Source organism: Hippopotamus amphibius, chromosome 15 (assembly GCF_030028045.1).
Source record: "Hippopotamus amphibius kiboko isolate mHipAmp2 chromosome 15, mHipAmp2.hap2, whole genome shotgun sequence".
Lineage (NCBI taxonomy): Eukaryota > Metazoa > Chordata > Mammalia > Artiodactyla > Hippopotamidae > Hippopotamus > Hippopotamus amphibius.
In genome coordinates, this window is record NC_080200.1 from 20,464,706 (window position 1) to 20,481,607 (window position 16,902).

Here is a 16,902-nt window from a genome sequence, read left to right on the forward strand (position 1 = left end):
CCTATATTGGGTGCATAGATATTTACAAGTGTTATATCTTCTTCTTGGATTGATCCCTTGATCATTATGTGGTGTCCTTCCTTGTCTCTTGTAACAGTCTTTAAAGTCTTATTTGTCTGATATGAGTATTGCTACTCCAGCTTTCTTTTGACTCCCATTTGCATGGAATATCTTTTTCCATCCCCTTACTTTCAGTCTGTGTGTGTCCCTAAGTCTGAAGTGGGTTTTTTGTAAACAACATATATAAGGCTTTTATTTTTGTATCCATTCAGCCAGTCTGTGTCTTTTGGTTGGAGCATTTAATCCATTTACATTTAAGGTGATTATTGACTTGTGTTCCTATTACCATTTTCTTAATTGTTTTGGGTTTCTTTCTTTAGGTATTTTCCTTCTCTTGTGTTTCCTGCTTAGAGAAGTTCCTTCATCAATTGTAAGACTGGTTTGGTGGTGCTGAATTCTCTTAACTTTTGCTTATCAGTAAAGCTTTTGATTTCTCCATTGACTCTGAATGAGATTCTTGCTGGGTAGAGTATTCTTGGCTGTAGGTTTTTCTCTTCCAAGACTTTAAGTATATTCTTCCACCCCCTTCTGGCCTGCAGAGTTTCTGCAGAGATCAGCTGTTATCCTTATGGGTTTTCCCTTATATGTTATTTGTTGCTTTTCTCTTGCTGCTTTTAATATCTTTTCTTTGTGTTTAATTGTCATTAGTTTGATTAATATGTGCCTCAGTGTGTTTCTTCTTGGGTTTATTCTTTATGAGACTCTCTGCTCTTCTTGGATTTAATTAACTATTTCCCTTCCCATGTTGTGGAAGTTTTCCACTATAGCCTCTTCAAATATTTTCTCAGATCCTTTCTTTTTTTCTTCTTCTTCTGGGACACCTATGATTCAAATTTTGATGCACTTAATGTTGTCCCCAAGATCTGTGAGGCTGTCTTCCATTTTTTTTTTCTTTTTTCTTTTTCCTCCTCTGTGGCAGTTATTTCTACCATTCTATCTTCCAACTCACTTACTCATTCTTCTGCCTCAGTTAGTCTGCTGTTTATACCATCTAGAGTATTTTTAATTTCAGTTATTGTGTTGTTCATTACTGTTTGTTTCTTCTTTAGTTCCTCTAGGTCCTTATTAAATGTTTCTTGTATTTTCTGTATTTTGTTATTGAGATTTTGTATGATTTTTACTATCATTACTATGAATTCTTTTTCAGGCAGTTTGCCTATTTCCATCTTCATTTATTTGGTCTTGTGGGTTTTTATCTTGCTCCTTTGCCTGAAAGGTGTTTCTTTCCTTTCTCATTTTGTCTAATTTATAGTATTTGCGCTCTCCTTTCCCTATGCTGCCTAGTTGTAATTCCTCTTGTTTCTGTTCTCTGTCCCCTGTGGTGGGGTTGGTCCAGTGTCTTGGGTAGGCTTCCTGATGGGAGGGTATGGTGCCTGCTTTCTGGTGTGTGGACCTGAGTCTTTTCCCTCTGGTGATCAGGTCTGTGTCAGGTGGTGTCTTTTAGGATATCTATAAGCTTAATATGGCTTTAGGTAATCTGTGTGCTGATGGGTGGGTTTGTGTTCCTGTCTTGTTTGTAGTTTGGTGTGTGGTATCCAGCACTGACAGTTGCAGGCAGTCAGGTGAAGCTGGATCTTAGATTCTGATAGAGGCCTCCATGAGAATTTTCTGTGGTTAATCTTCCCTGTGGCTGAGCACTCTCTAGTGATCTAGTGTCCTGGACTCAGTGCTCCCTCCCCAGAGTGAATTCTTTCTTAGGTAGTTTGTTTATGTCCATTTCACTTAGTTCTTATTCTGGGGTTTTATCTTGTTCCTTCATTTGGAACATACTCCTCTGCCACGTTGTTCTGCCTAATTTTGTGTTTTTCTTTTTATGTATTTGGTAGGTTGGTTACATTTCCCAACCTTAGAGAAGTGACCTTTTGTAGGAGCTGTCCTATGCATCCCAGCAGTGCACTCCCCTCTGATAATCAAAGCTATATGCTCTAGGTGTGCCCCTATGTGGGCTGCATGGGTCCTTTTTTTGTGACTGACTCTCTACTCTGGGTGGTCTGGTGGGTGTGACTGATCCCTGGTCCAGTTCATTGCCAGGTCCTCTTTGTGTGGAAGCTTCCAGCCACTCATTGGTGGGACCAGGTCATGAGGTGGTTGGCTGCAGAACCCTAGAGGGTGCCAGGGCTAGTTCTTGACCAATGGTAGGCATACCTAGGTTCTGGAGTGAGTGGTAATAGAGACAGTGGTCCCAGATCTACAGTCAGCCTGCTGGTAGGCAGGGCCAGTCCCTAATATAGCTGGCTGTGGGGTTCATAGTGTTCCAAATTTGGTGTTGACCTGCTGGTGAGTGGAGCTGGATCCCAGGGCAGCTGCCTGAGGGGTCCAATGTGTTTTGGAGCTGGTGTCAGCCTGCTGCTGAGCAGGACCTTTCCTGACATGGCTGCCTGCAGGATCTGGGGTGTCCCAAAGCTTGTTCAGCCAACTTTATACCACATTTCCTTTATTTATCCATCTGTCTATGAACACATAGATTGTTTCCATGTCTACGCTATTGTGAAAATGCTACAGTGAATTTGGGGATGCAGATATCTCTTTGAAGTAGTTATTTGGTTTCCTTTGGGTATATTTTCAGAAGTGGAATTACTGGATCATGTGGACCTTAAAGGCATTGTACTAAGTGAAATAAATCAGACAGAGAAAGACAAATACTGTATGCTCTCATCTATATGTGGAATCAAAAAAAAAAACTCATAGAAAAAGAAATCACATTTGCACTTACTAGAGGCAAGGGAAGGGTGGTGGGAGAACTGCATGAACATGGTTTAAGGGTACAAACTTCCAGTTATAAGACAAATAAATTCTAAGAATGTGATGTACAATATGGTGACTATAGTTAACACTGCTGTATGTTATATTTGAAAGTTGTTAAGTATGTCATAAAAGTTCTTATTACAAGGAAAAAAATTTTTTCTTTTCATTTGTCTTTATGAGACAATGGCTGTTAACTAAACACACTGTGGCAGTCATTTTGCAATATATGTAAGTTAAGTCACTATGCTATACACCTTAAATTTATACAGTGCTGTATGTCACTATCACAATAAAACTGAAAGAAAAAAAAACTGTCCCCCAGTTAGTCCCAGTTCTCAAGTTAAAGTATGAATAGGAAAAGGCACTTTGGTTTGGTTGTAATAAAGGAAGTGTCATAGCTTTCACATTAATCCCAGAAAGAGCTAGGAAATAAAACTATAAAAACCTTCAAATATTCCTAGGAGTGTTTGACATGGGCGAGGACTCCATGCCCCAAAGGTATCTCCTCACTCTTTACTATTCTTCTGACTCAGATTGTGGTTGATGAGGCACATCTGGGCATCAAGATTCAAGAATAAGGTTTAGGAAAGAGAATTATTCATCTTCCTATCTATCCAAAAGAAGGAGTTTGAATGATGATGAATGTGACCAGTGCTGAACAATTACCTATGGTCTTTCCTTGCTGCTCTATCTCCTGGTGTCATATCAAGTCTCTGAGAGATCACTCCCATCCAGCACATGCATGCATGTGCACAGGCTCATCTCTCCTTCCAAAACAAACACACACACACACACACACTCTCTCTCTCACTACCACCTCCCTGAGGATAGTAGTTTTCTCTTCTGATGTTGGTTCTAAAAGGGGTGTATCTGACCCTTCCTTTCTGCAGTTAAAGAGCCTCCCCAACCTGAACTATCTCCTAAGTAAGCACTCAACCCACTGAGGAATTTCTGATGAATTGCAATTACAAGTGATACCAGTAAAACCAGTGAAACTTTAAAAAAACAATGTGTTATAAAGTCTAGGAATGTTTTTAAAATCTGCAGTAGCAGCTTTTCCTGGTATTTACTGAAATATCTGTAAGTTCTTGTACTTTCTCCTTTATTTTTTAAACCATCCTTTAATTTTTCACTTAAGAGCAAATCCTATACAATCTCTTCTCTCTCAAGTCTTCCTCTTGGGAAGCCCTATTTTAAGTATTTCATGCACCATTATTTCCAACTCAAAACTCCACTTTGAAGGTTTAGCATGCTAAGGACAAGTGGTAAAATTTCAAATTGGAGCAGAGTACCAAGGGGTTAATAGTCTGCTCCTCTCAGGGAAGTCACCTCTGACTTCCTCTCTCAGATGGGTAATTGAAAGAAATTTTGAATTAGTGCCTCTGTCATGGCTACTGGGACCCATGCTCTCCATTGATCAATTAGCCACTGCCATGGATGAGAAGGTCCAAGGAGACCCAAGGGTGTAGCTTCCCATGGAGATGCCATTTGCCTCCTGCATGACCTGACTTGCAAATACAGTGGCTGTATGTAAGCAACTGTTCCAGTGGTGTCTTAAAATTATTTGCCTATGGGATCTGCTCCCCATAATACAATTGAGTGGCTATTTATCTGCATACTAAATGAAAGACTAACACATTAACCACAAAATAATTTTATTAAATTCTGTCCTGCTAGTTCAAATAATCTCCTTTTCTCTTTTAGGTTAATTCATATGCTTGAAGAGTTTAAACTTTGATATACCAGGATTCTCATGTGCCCAACATTTAGGAGAAAAACTATTTGTTCCATGCAGATTGTTGGTTAGTTCCTTGAGCTGCTAAATATAAAAAATACAGATTCTTAAGTAGTGGCTTGGTGGATAGGATTTGAAATAAGATAGGTTAGATTCAATTCCTGGCATTCCATTTAATACCCAAATAATTTGAGTTATGTCACACAAAGTAATAATCTAATTTTAGTCTCTTCATCAGCAAAACTAATGAGGAGGGAGTGATATCTGTATTTCCTGTTGTAAGAATTAAGTATGACATTGTATTGATAAATTGTATGTATGTCATATAGCATGGTGCTTAAACTGTAATAAGGTTTCAATAAATGGGAACTATGATTGTAGGACATATTAGCTGTATGTAGGGGAAAAAATGTTTCTGTCACCAAAGAATGTGTAACTCAGAAGAATATAGAAACCTGACCAGAACCTACTAAAGTAAAATCATGAAGTACATTAAGCTCATGTTTGATTCTCTCCCACCTTTCTTTGCAACCTGGATGTTTCCCTATTAAAAGTTAACTCTAAAAAAGTATAGTTGGCAAGGTGTAGTAACAAAGGTTGAATTTAGGATGACAGAAATCTGGATCTCAGCCTCACTACATATATGCCATGTGAACTTGGAAAAGTTACTTAAACTTTTTCAATTTCAAGATAAATAAACAGGGAAAATAACAAAACTCTCATAATGCTGTTGTAAGGATTAATGACAATTTATGCAAAAAAATTTATAAAAGTAAACAAATATTAGTTACTGTTACTGGAATAAAAGATGATTAACCCAATGTGAAAATCACTGAAACTGGAAAGGATTATCAACAAGAGTATCTGCCCTTTAATATGAAAGCATCATTTGAGTATATAGACTGGAAAAACAGTACTGGAACTTGAAGTGTCCACTGCTTTTCCCCCTTGAAATGCCTACCACTGCCTACCCCAGGAATCTTTTTTTTTTTTGGTCATTCCCTTTTATGTTTTCATCTTTCCTACACCACTTCATTATTTTTATACTCATTTTTCTCTATTCTTCTCTCACATGGAAAACATCTTGTCCATGACCCAAATCAACAAGACAAGTCTCTTGGTGCAGCTGATAAGATGTTGATGCTTCCCCGTGCTGTCCTATTTATTTTGCCTTTTTCTTCAAACAGGTAAATGATACCCATGTCTGAGACTCTACATGCTCCATGAAGTACCTCTGTTCATAATCTCTTTATTTGTGCCAAGTTTCATAAACTGGTAACCACCAAAAGAGATCTTAGAAATGGTCTTGAGATAAGAGGGTCACAGTTAATTAGAAGAGAAAGGGTGAACTCAGGTCTTCTCCCTTTGAGCGCACTGGGAATCACTGACTTTGGAAAAGTTGTTGTCATTCCAGTCAAGTCTTCTCTCACTCTCAGACTTGGTGAGAACCCAACCCCATTCTCCACAAGTGGCCACGGTACACCTTTTTCCCAACATCATCCCTTTGGAAAATTCTGATACAAATCAACACTTACTCCCTTCTGCACAAAAATAATAGACACCAAACTAGGAAGAGTCCTAAGAAATCTCCACTTCCAACTGTCAAGTAAGGAAGGCAGTAAAACCCTGGCCTATAGAGGACTATTTTCTATTTACCAACTGTCCTTCAGGGATCAGGATGGGCTCCATGATCTGAGAGCTATGACAGATGATTGTATTGGTCCTCCTTTTCTCTCCTACCCTGAGTATCTGCCTCTCCTTAGTACCTGCCTCTCCTTAGTACCTTCCTCACAGCCCCCTTCACAGCCTTGTTCCTTAAGGTGTAAATTATAGGATTGAGCATGGGGGTAATTATGGTGTAAAAAGGGGCCACAAACTTTCCCTCACTATCAGAATAACTGTGCTTGGGTTGGAGGTATGTATACATGGCTGAGCCATAAAAAAGGGAAACCACCAAGAGATGTGACCCACAAGTCTCAAAAGCCTTTCTTCTCCCAGCCATTGACCTGACCCTCAGCACCACCTGAACAATGTACACATAGGAGCCTAGAGTTAGTGCTACAGGAACAACCAAGATTATGGCTCGAGCTACAAACATCTTGGCCTCTATTCCTTCTGTGTCCTCACAAGCCAGCTTCAGGAGTACAGGCATTTCACAAAAGAAGTGATTCAGGAGACGGAGGCCACAGAGAGGCATGGCCATCATGAGGCCTGCCTGAATCAGAGAGTTCATGAAGCCTCCCACCCAGGAGGCGATAGCCAGTGTCTGGCAGAGGTGGGGGTGCATAATGGCTGTGTAGTGGAGTGGATGACAGACAGCAGCATAGTGGTCAAAGGCCATCACAACAAGGAGCACACCCTCAGTGGAGCCCAGGGCAAGGGAACTAAAGAGCTGGACCACACACCCTCCATAGGTGATGGTCCGGTCAGGTCCATGAAGGTTGATCAGAAGCTGGGGCACAGTGCTGGTGGTATAGCAAAGGTCTAGGAAAGAGAGGTGACAGAGAAAGAAGTACATGGGCATGTGCAACTGAGGTTCCAGGAGGGAAAGAGTGATGATGGCGGTGTTGCCAAAGAGAGTAATTGAGTAGAAAATTGAAATAAACACAAAAAGGATGGGTTCCAGTTGAGGCCAGTCTGAGAAGCCCAATAAAATGAAGCCTTCTCCAAAACTGGTATTGAAACTTCCCATAGCGTTTTGCCTGTTCAAATAGCAGGAGACAATTTAATGCCTCTTACGAAGAACAAGAATTTAAAAATTATTTCACAATTTTCCCTAAATAATCCTAGCTCATGCATTGTGTTATCTATTTTGCTATTCAGCTCCTTTCCATCCAGTCTTCTCCTATTTTTAGAATGAAGATCACTAGATTAGGAATGATGTGGCCTTCATTTGAACTCCAGTCCTGCTCTCTCCTTGTTCTGTGACTTCAGCCAGGCCACTCAATCCTTGGGATCTGATGTTTCCTTGTCTGAAAGTAGAGACAATCTACCACCTCCCTCACAGTATTGAGGTTAGGACAAAATGCAGTGATGTGGAAACTGCTCTTGAGATTCTAAGATGTAAAAATGTAGTATGAGTATTCTATGTTGTTCTTCTTACTCCTTTTCTTGGTCTATTAGGTGGCCTGTTACTGTAAGTTAGAATCATGGCTAAATCAGGCTTAAATCACAAGTTTGATATCTTCTCACTTGCTTCCTTCTGCTCCATAAATATGCTCAGTGCACCAGTCCTGGAAGCCCTGCTCATGACCAGCTGTCATCTGTTGAAAGGAACCAAGAAAAGTGTAAACCAATCCCTTTGGGGGAAAAAAAATAGCAACAAATATGCTCCTTATGATGAGTTATGATACCTAGAATACCTGCCCTCTTCTTTTCCAACTGATAAATCCATCCCTCAACTCCCCAGAGAGTTGTTCCCTCCCTTATAGCACAATTCTCTGTATAATTGCTCTACAGCACTTGTTACACTCACTGAAATTATTTTTGCTTGTCTTTGCCCCTCCAAGTTGTGAGGTCTTCAGTAACAGAGAACATACTGAATATAAAAATAAATATTGGGACTTTCAAGGTGGCGCAGTGGTTAAGAATCCACCTGCCGATGCAGGGGACGTAGGTTCGAGCCCTGCTCCAGGAAGATCCTACATGCTGTAGAGCAACTAAGCCCATGTGCCACAACTATTAAGCCTGTGTGCCGCAACTACTGAAGCCCATGCACCTAGAGCCTGTGCTCCACAACAAGAGAAGACACCCCAATGAAGAGTAGCCCCGCTCGCCACAATAGAGAAAGCCCGTGTGCAGCAATGAAAACACAATGCAGCCAATAAGTAAATAAATAAATAAATAAATAAATAAATAATAAATATTATTTTCTTTCTTTATAGGATACCAGAGGTGCTAAGTGAATGTTGCTTTTTATTCCTGACATGTAGTAAGTGTTAAATACATTTTGTTAAGCAAAACATATGACTTACCCTTCAATCTCATGAAAATTTATTTCCTCTAAAAACCCTGCATATTACTGATATACTTTGACAAATGAAGGTGGGATATGTATAAAAAGTTGTTCCCCTTTAGAGTTTATTTTGTGTGGTAAAAATCTAAAGAGGATTATAAAAAATATGTCAGAATGCAAAAAAAGAAACTGGTGATCAACGGTAGCCTAGCATATGCTCAATGTAAACAATTTTTGCCAAATGAACTCATTTTTTTTCTTGTTAAGTTTACTGAACTGAAAGATCATTATCAATGGATCAATGCTGGATCAATGATTCCAGCAGGTATTTGGATGCAGAAAATATGGAAAAAATGTGAATTAATAATGATAGGTTAAACCACATATAGCTTAACCAACACAACAAAGGTATTTTCCTTTTTTTTAATTTTATATAATTTATTTAACCTTTTTTTATATTTAGTAGCTAATATGAATATAAATAAAATATTTAATTGGTCAAAATATGACAATGAGGGTAAGGTACAGAATTCTGTCTTCCTATTCACTGTTGACCATATTCCCTTTTGTAAACTCTTCCTCCACTGGTTTCCATGAATACACTCTCTCCTTATTTTCTTCTGACCTCCTTGTCAACTCAAATTTATTCTCCTTTTGATGGTGCCTCTTCTTTCAATAAGGGCTTAAATATTATCTTTCCCTGGAAACTTTACCTGACTCTCTTCTCACCCTGAACAATCTTTCTGAGTTATCCCACACGTGGTTTCAGCTACCACTGATGACCTCAAATATTGACTTTGAGCCAAGGTTGTTTTTCAGAACTGCAAAATCAAATATGTCTCTCCCTGCTGGACATCTCTACTCAGAGGATCCAGAGGCACCTCAAGTACAACATGTTCAAATCTCATATCTTTCCCCCAAATATGTTTCTGCATTCCCTTACTCAGTGTTATCCTCTTTCCAAAACAAAACTTTAGAGTTAGCTCTCTCTCTCTCTCTCGTTCTAAAATTGATTGTTCAATATGTCCTATTGAATCTGTAACCTAAATATCTTTTACATCTTCCTCTTTTTCATCTTCACTTTCAGTGACTTGATTGATGGCTCAATATTTCTGTAATGTTCCAAAACTGTCTTCTCCTTTAGAGACTATTTATAAGTCTACTCAGAATGACCTTCTTTAATTACGAATAGATCACATCTCTTCACTGCTCAGTTTTCGTTAATCCTGCTCCCCTTTACTCTCAGGGGAATATCCAAATTCCTTAGAATACTCTACATAGCTTTTACTGATCAAAGCTGTTTTTCAAATAGTCACCACAGTAGAGGGCAATAGACTTGCACGTCCATTGTCAGGTTCTTACAGAGCAACTCTACCACTGACCAGCTACGCCATCTATCTGGAAATTTCACTTCTGTGAGTCTCAGTCTACTTAGTTTTAAATTAGAGAAAATAACTTTATGTCACAGGATTTCAATTGGTATTAAATGGTATGATACATTCTATGAGCTGCAAAGAATATGCCATACACATTTTTAACACATCATTCTCAACCACTAATCTTAAGTTTCATGAAATTTGGTCTGCTTTTGTTCACCATTTTGTCTCCATCTCTCAGTGCAGTTGCTAGTGAATAAAAGGCTTTCAACAAATGTTGTTCAAGGAATCAATGAATGCATTCCCAAAGCTGGCACCATGCCTGGTACACATAAATGTTCCAGAAATATTTGTTTCCTGTGCAACAGGAAAGAAAGAACACATCTCCAATGTGGCAAAGGTTTAACCATTCCTGTTTTGCCATCATTTAGTGGCAAAGGTTTTTAACCATTTCTGCTCTGTATTTTTTTCAAGGATTTCTATGATGCCATAGAGATAAATATATTTACAATTGAACAAAAGTTTTAAAATATAATCAATATGATGTATGATAGAATATAATCCAAAGGGATCTTGTAATGAGGAAACAAGGAGCCCTAAACCAATAGATAAGATAATAAGATAACACTGAGCTTAGCTTCACAACCTCAGTTGGGCAAATGTAGAATGGAGGAGATTAAACTTGACAGCCATTCACTAAAAAAGTAGAAGACAAAGATGACCTAGGGGTATACTAACCAAAAACAATGCAAGACAACAGTGTCCAATTGATTGCAGAATTTTACCAAATGCAAGCTCAGACTAGGTAAAAATCTAGTCTACACTTTGGCCTCTCTAGCTTGTAGGAAACCTAAAGGTCATTTCCACACACTCCCTTGCACCATTTAATGCACGACTGCCACAGCTTCTCAGACCCAGAACTTTTTTAGTGTGAAGGCCCTGCCTCATTTCCTCATCCATAGTCTTTTGCTCCTTTATTCCCCGCCCCCCATCTATCAGCACCTTACTTCCACGTTTATGTATATTGGATTTCTTGATACACCATGTCAACTATTTTCTTACTAATATCCTTAACTTATTATCACTTTGACCCATGCACCCAATTCTGGGAGAATGCAATTCTCTATAGTCTCCATGACTAAACTCAGGTTAATAAATTCTATTGAAAAGAGTCATTCAAGGACTCAACTCAATGCTACTAAAAATCTGCAGCCTTTCTAATGCACCAGTAACATCTCCCTCTCTGCTGTCATTCCCAACAGAAGTGACATCTGATCAAGCCTCTCCAATTAAAAAAACCTCCTTTCACCCTATGTCCCCTTCTAGTTACTGCCTTCTTTCTTCCCCCTTTATAGATTAGTTTATTAAAAGAATTGTCTGTGTTCAATGTTTCAGCTATCTCCCTCCCATTCATTCTTCAACCCACTGCAATAAGGGTTTTATCTTCACAACTCTTTATGGGAAAATCCAGAGACATTGTCAGTTCTTATATTTTCCTCAGCATTGTATGCACTGACTACTGTCTCCTATATGAAAATTTCACCCTCCCTTTCCTGGATGTCTTCCTACTTCTCTGCCTGTTCCTTAGTCTCTTTGGTGTAATCCTATTTTTCTGTGCATTTATTACATGTTTGGTTTCCACCTCAGAGTTCTACCCCAGATCCTCTTCTTTTACCACTCTGCAGACACTTCCTGGAAAATGCCATGCACTCCAGGGCTTGCATCAATGGTAATAATACCCAAGTATATCTCTCCACCCCCCAATCTCTCTTTTGAACTTCAGACTGCTTTAATCCATCTTCTTGCTGGTCCTCTCCACTTGGATGTCCCCTAAGCACTTGGAACTCAGCATGTCTCATGCTGAACTCAACATCTTCCCACTACGAAACTGGTTCTTATCCTGTGTGCCCCATCTCAAGGAAGGGCACTACCAAGCTACATGGTTTGCCAAACTAGAAAACTAGTCATCAGCCTCTACACCCTCACGTTGGATTCAGAGCACAGCTTAGATCTCACTTCCTCTAAGACAGCAGTTCCCAACCAGGGCGATTTTACCCCTCAAGGGACATTTTTGTTTGATACAACTGGCATCCGGTGGGTTGAGACCAGAGATGCTGTTAAACAACCTACAGTGCACAGGACATCACCAACACACACACACACACACACACACACACACACACACACGAATTATCTGGCCCAGAAATGTCAACCATTCCAAGGTTGAGAAATGCTCCTCTAAAAGCTGTTCTTCAATTCCTCCTGTCTTAGCTAAGCCCCTTGCTATATGACCCTGTAGTGCATTGTAACTTCTCATATACAATTTACCACATTCAACTTCAGTTTCTGATTTAATTATTCCTTTATCCTATCACACTAGAGCTTACAGAGAGCAGAGCTGTGTCTCTCCTGTTCACAATTAGTTTTAGTATCTAGAGCAATGATAAGCACATAAGTCCTCAATAATTAAGTCCCTGATGCCTGCAGTCACTCACGTGCACCATATTTAACAGGTACTTAAAAAAGCCTTAAGTCTTACTGCAGTTTCACTCTTATTTAGAAAGTGGGATGTGAAAGTAGTTCTGCTTCCTTGGGATCTGGTACCTTTTATCTGGAGTCTTATGTGTCAAGGGAAAGAACCAATATTCACATAGCCTCTAGATCAAAGTTTTCATATCCCTGCTTCATCCTTTTGACCCTCCTCTGACCAACTGTGACCTTGACACCTGCCTGACCTCTTGTGAGTGGCCTTCCTTGGGGGATATTTTCTGCTTCCTAACAGAATCCTGCTGAGAATGGGCTGGTCTCCCAGAACCACAGCACACCTGTCATCTCAAGTGTCACATTAAACCTCTCATTAGGCTGATACTGGTGACCCCCAGTATCCAGCACAGCCCATCACACAGTGGCCACATATGTACCATTCAGGAAAGAAGTGTTGCAGTTAAACCTTCCCATCCCTCACAGAGCTTCACTTCTCCGTGCTTCCTCTGGTCTCAGTGACTGGGGTATGCCTCATGCCCATATCTGCTTGGTAATAATGAAAAAAAAAAAATTCTTCTCACAAACTCCCTGGGAGTCCTTTACATCTTTCAATAACAGTTATGAGCTACTCCTCACACTGACCTAACGTTGGGCCTCTGGTAGATCCCACACATTACTCCTAGTCTTGCATCTCAAAACCCAGGTGGGCTTGACCGTAAGGCAAGCCCTGCTCTGGTCAAACTTGCTCATGGACTGGGCAGCACAGACCCTTCACTCAGGAAGTCCCAGCATGTGCAGTTGAGGAGGGTGGGGAAAGTCTCGCTGGAGAGTGCGCAGAACAAACATGAACCTCCTTCCAACCGACAATCCTCCAAGCATTGAAGAGACAATCATAATGCGCAAACGTTTCTGGATTCTGTGTTCCTCAAGTGAAGGTGATAGCTTCAAAATATCCATTTCCTTTCATATTTCCCAAATCTCTCTTTCCAGTAAGAGAAAAAAAAAATTATGTTAGGCTGATTTAACTAGTTCCTAACAACGGGTGTTTTACTCATCCCATCCATCTCTAGGTGTTCACAAATGCCCCCTCTACAACTTGACATTTAACTAAAAGTACAGTACCCACTCTGCATTGGTCAGATAGAATTTTGAGCATTTTGCAATTTCCTGGCAGCAGACTGGGATCAAAACCTTGACAAAGTACGTAGAATCCAAAACACACTGTATGAGAAATTGATACTTTTAGTTGTGGTTTTAGATAAGAAAAGAGTACACTTAAAGACAAGCATGATAGCTTGTACCCGTGTTCAAAGATCTATTGTATGGAAGAGGTACTGAACTTGCTTTGCACTCCTCTAAAGGCAAACCTAGAACCAACTGGTGGAACTTACAAGAGGACAGATTGTGGCTCCATAGAAAGAAAAATTGAAAAAAAAATGAAGTGTGCATTATCTCTATAAATAACAAACTTCTTGAGAACAGAAATCATGTTTAAAGTTTTTTTTTTTTCAACACTAATATACCCTTCATGCTAGTACACTAATTTAACAGTGTTGTCTGACTATAATGGAGCCAAATTCAAACCAGAAAATTTAATCTTCTACTCTAGGCAAAAAAAAAAAAAAAAAAAAAATCCCATAAACTACTTCCTAATCACCTTCATTGTTAGAATATCCATCCTTAAATTTGAATCTAATCTAATTTCATTTCTTCCTATTATGCCTGCATGTGTAGCTCTCTTATTCAGTTTTGGAAGATTAAACTATCAAACTTTGCTAAATACCAAAACATCCTTCTACCCATTCTCCCCCGCACAGTCTCTTCTTCTACAGACTCAACAATTATCTCATCCTGACTCCACTACTCTCACACATACTATACAATCCCATCCCACAAGCCTGTAGAGTGTCTTCAAGACTCTTCTATTAAATACTCAATAATAACCAACCAATATTTTCTATTATAAGATCAGAAAACCACAGAGTCCAGTCTGCTTAACTGATATTCAAAGGTTGAATTAACAAATTGCTTATTTCAACTCTCACTCCCCACAGAGAACATTGTCTGCAAATAGTAGGGATTCCCTTGTTGTCTACTCCTCCAAGAAGTCTTCCTTGATTTATCTTGTATGACTCTAACCATGCCTCTATGCTTTGTCTCCTGGCATATTAAAGCCATTGATATCATAGGATTTGAGTGTTAGAAGGGACTTCAAAATTATTTTAAGCCAACTCTCACACTTTATAAAAAAAAATTGAAAGTCTTACACTTGTTCAGTGATTTCCCTAAGTTTATGCATTTATAAGAAATGCGGGTTCTATTTTACATGCTGTGTGTAGTGGGTCAGTAGGTAGAGAAAGAAAGACTCTATCAGTGACAAAATAAGTTTTTCATGAATTTAATATCTCTATATCCTCAAACCCAGGACCCAACATAATGGAACTCAGTACTAATTGACTAATGGAATATTTCTAGAGTCATCTGAATTTTGACTAGAAAGCCAGAGTAGCTCACTTAGTTGGTACTCACCCAGAGCTCCAGGAAAGACAACCACTGCATTTATTTCCCTCAATTCTTTGGATTCCAAGGTGATTTGAGACTGGTGGCAACTAGAGACAACTGAGGAAGAGATGTTCCACTTTGGTCCCAACTTCATCTGTGGGATGGAGAACTCAGATCAGAGCTCCTTTCCTGGAGAACATGTGATTGCATATAGTTTCCTCCCTGAGCAGGGCACATACCCCAGAAGTTGGGAACATCCTTCCACTGCACTCCACTTGCCCACCCTAACCGACTCATAACAGGAGGGAGCTGGTGTATTATCAAACCATCTTCTGATCCCAAGGCTGAGTGTACCAGTTCTGCCCCATGGACACTACCAAGGTTTCCTTAGAGTAATGAAGGGAGAACTATTATTAGGTGAGAATTTGGAGACTTATAATTCCCAATGTGGCAATTATAATCAACTGACTGGTGCTGTAGGATCTGCCCTCAATTCCCTCTATCTCTCTTACTGTTCCCCAACAAAACTGATCTACTCAGTGTCCTCAGATTATACCTTCTCATTTGACTCATACTACTCTATAGCCTAAGATCCCTCATACTTCCCCAACTTTGACCCAAGTCCTACCTGCCCCTCACCAGTCAGGCCAAGTTCCATGTCTCACTTTAAGTTTACTGTGTTCACCACACACCCCAGATCTCCTCCTTTCCTGGACTCCTCAAAGAATGTTCACATGTTCTCATTTATGCATATCATCTATCCAATTAAATATTAATTTATTTAATGGCAAGTTTAATGTTTTATATTTCTCTCTCATAGACAATATTTAATGTATTAGTATTTAGCTTCTTATACTCAGTTTTAATACACCAAATTTTAAAAGAAAATGCACTCATTTATTAATTCATTCAAAAAATTAGCAGTTAACCCTGTTCCAGATACTGTGGGAAATAGGAAATTCAACAATGAAAATTATTTGTATCCACTTAAGGCATCATAACATAATGTAGAGAAAATTGCTCTGCCATGACTAATTTTGGGATCTTGAAAAGCTTTCTTACAGAGAGTAGAATGGTGATTACCAGGTGAGGGTGGCATAAATGGGTGAATATGGTCAAAGAATACAAATTTCTAGTTATAGGATGAATTAAGTTCTGAGATATAATGTACAGCATGGTACTAGAGTTAACAATGTTATATTATAACTTGAAAGTTGCTAAGAGAGTAGATATTAAAAGTTCTCACCACACATACAAAAATGCTGATGGATGTGTTAACTAACCCTATTGTGGTAGTCATTTTGAAATATATACGTATATCAAATCATCACATTGTACACCTTAAACTCACACATTGTTCTATGCCAACTATACCTCAATAAAGTTTGAAAAATTAATTTTTAAAAAGTTTTCTTAACACACTTAAACTTCAGTTTCTCCATGAGTAAGATGTTGTTAATATAACCTACCCTGTAGCACTATTTGTGTATTAATGATGCAATGTATGTAAAGTGCATTGGCCTATGGTAGATATTCATTCAATGGTAGTTAGTAATTGTGTTAGTTGTAGTAGCTGTATTACTGTAATACAAACACTTATTCCCTGCCTTCTCTTTGCCTGAAACAAATGCAGAAAATGACTGTACAGAAGTCCACAGATCTTTTCTGTGTCTAGCTTCTTCCCCTTCATAGAATGAATTCATTTGTCTTTGTAGTAGCATGTATCAGCATTTTATTCTCTTTTATGGCTGAATAACTTTCCACTGTATAGATATACCACATTTTGTCTACCTATTCATCTGTTGATGGACAGTTGGGTTGTTTTTGGGACATTTGGTCATTATGAGTAATACTGTTATAAAACATCTGTATAGGAGTTTTGTGTGAACATTTTGCTTCCTGTAATTATCAAGGAAAATCAAATAAAATATTTTAATGAAAATAAAGATGTTAACCATACACTTTGAAAACCTGGAAATGATAACCATTTTACATTGTTAATATCACTCCTCTGTAGAATTAGAAAAAAAGAAAGAGGAAAGAAA

At 38.9% G+C, this 16,902-nt stretch overlaps 1 protein-coding gene across 1 annotated transcript; it reads right to left on the reverse strand.

Moving 5' to 3' along the window:
- Window positions 1-6,299: 6,299 nt before the first annotated feature.
- LOC130837395 (olfactory receptor 2Y1-like) lies at window positions 6,300-7,232 on the reverse strand. Its single transcript, XM_057710298.1, has one exon. It carries the CDS (start codon window positions 7,230-7,232, stop codon window positions 6,300-6,302), a length of 933 nt encoding a protein of 310 aa, XP_057566281.1.
- Between the last annotated feature and the right edge of the window lie 9,670 nt (window positions 7,233-16,902).

Coding starts and splice junctions, on each gene's coding strand:
- LOC130837395 (XM_057710298.1), bottom strand. CDS start 7,232: ATGGGAAGTTTCAATACCAGTTTTGGAGAAGGCTTCATTTTATTGGGC.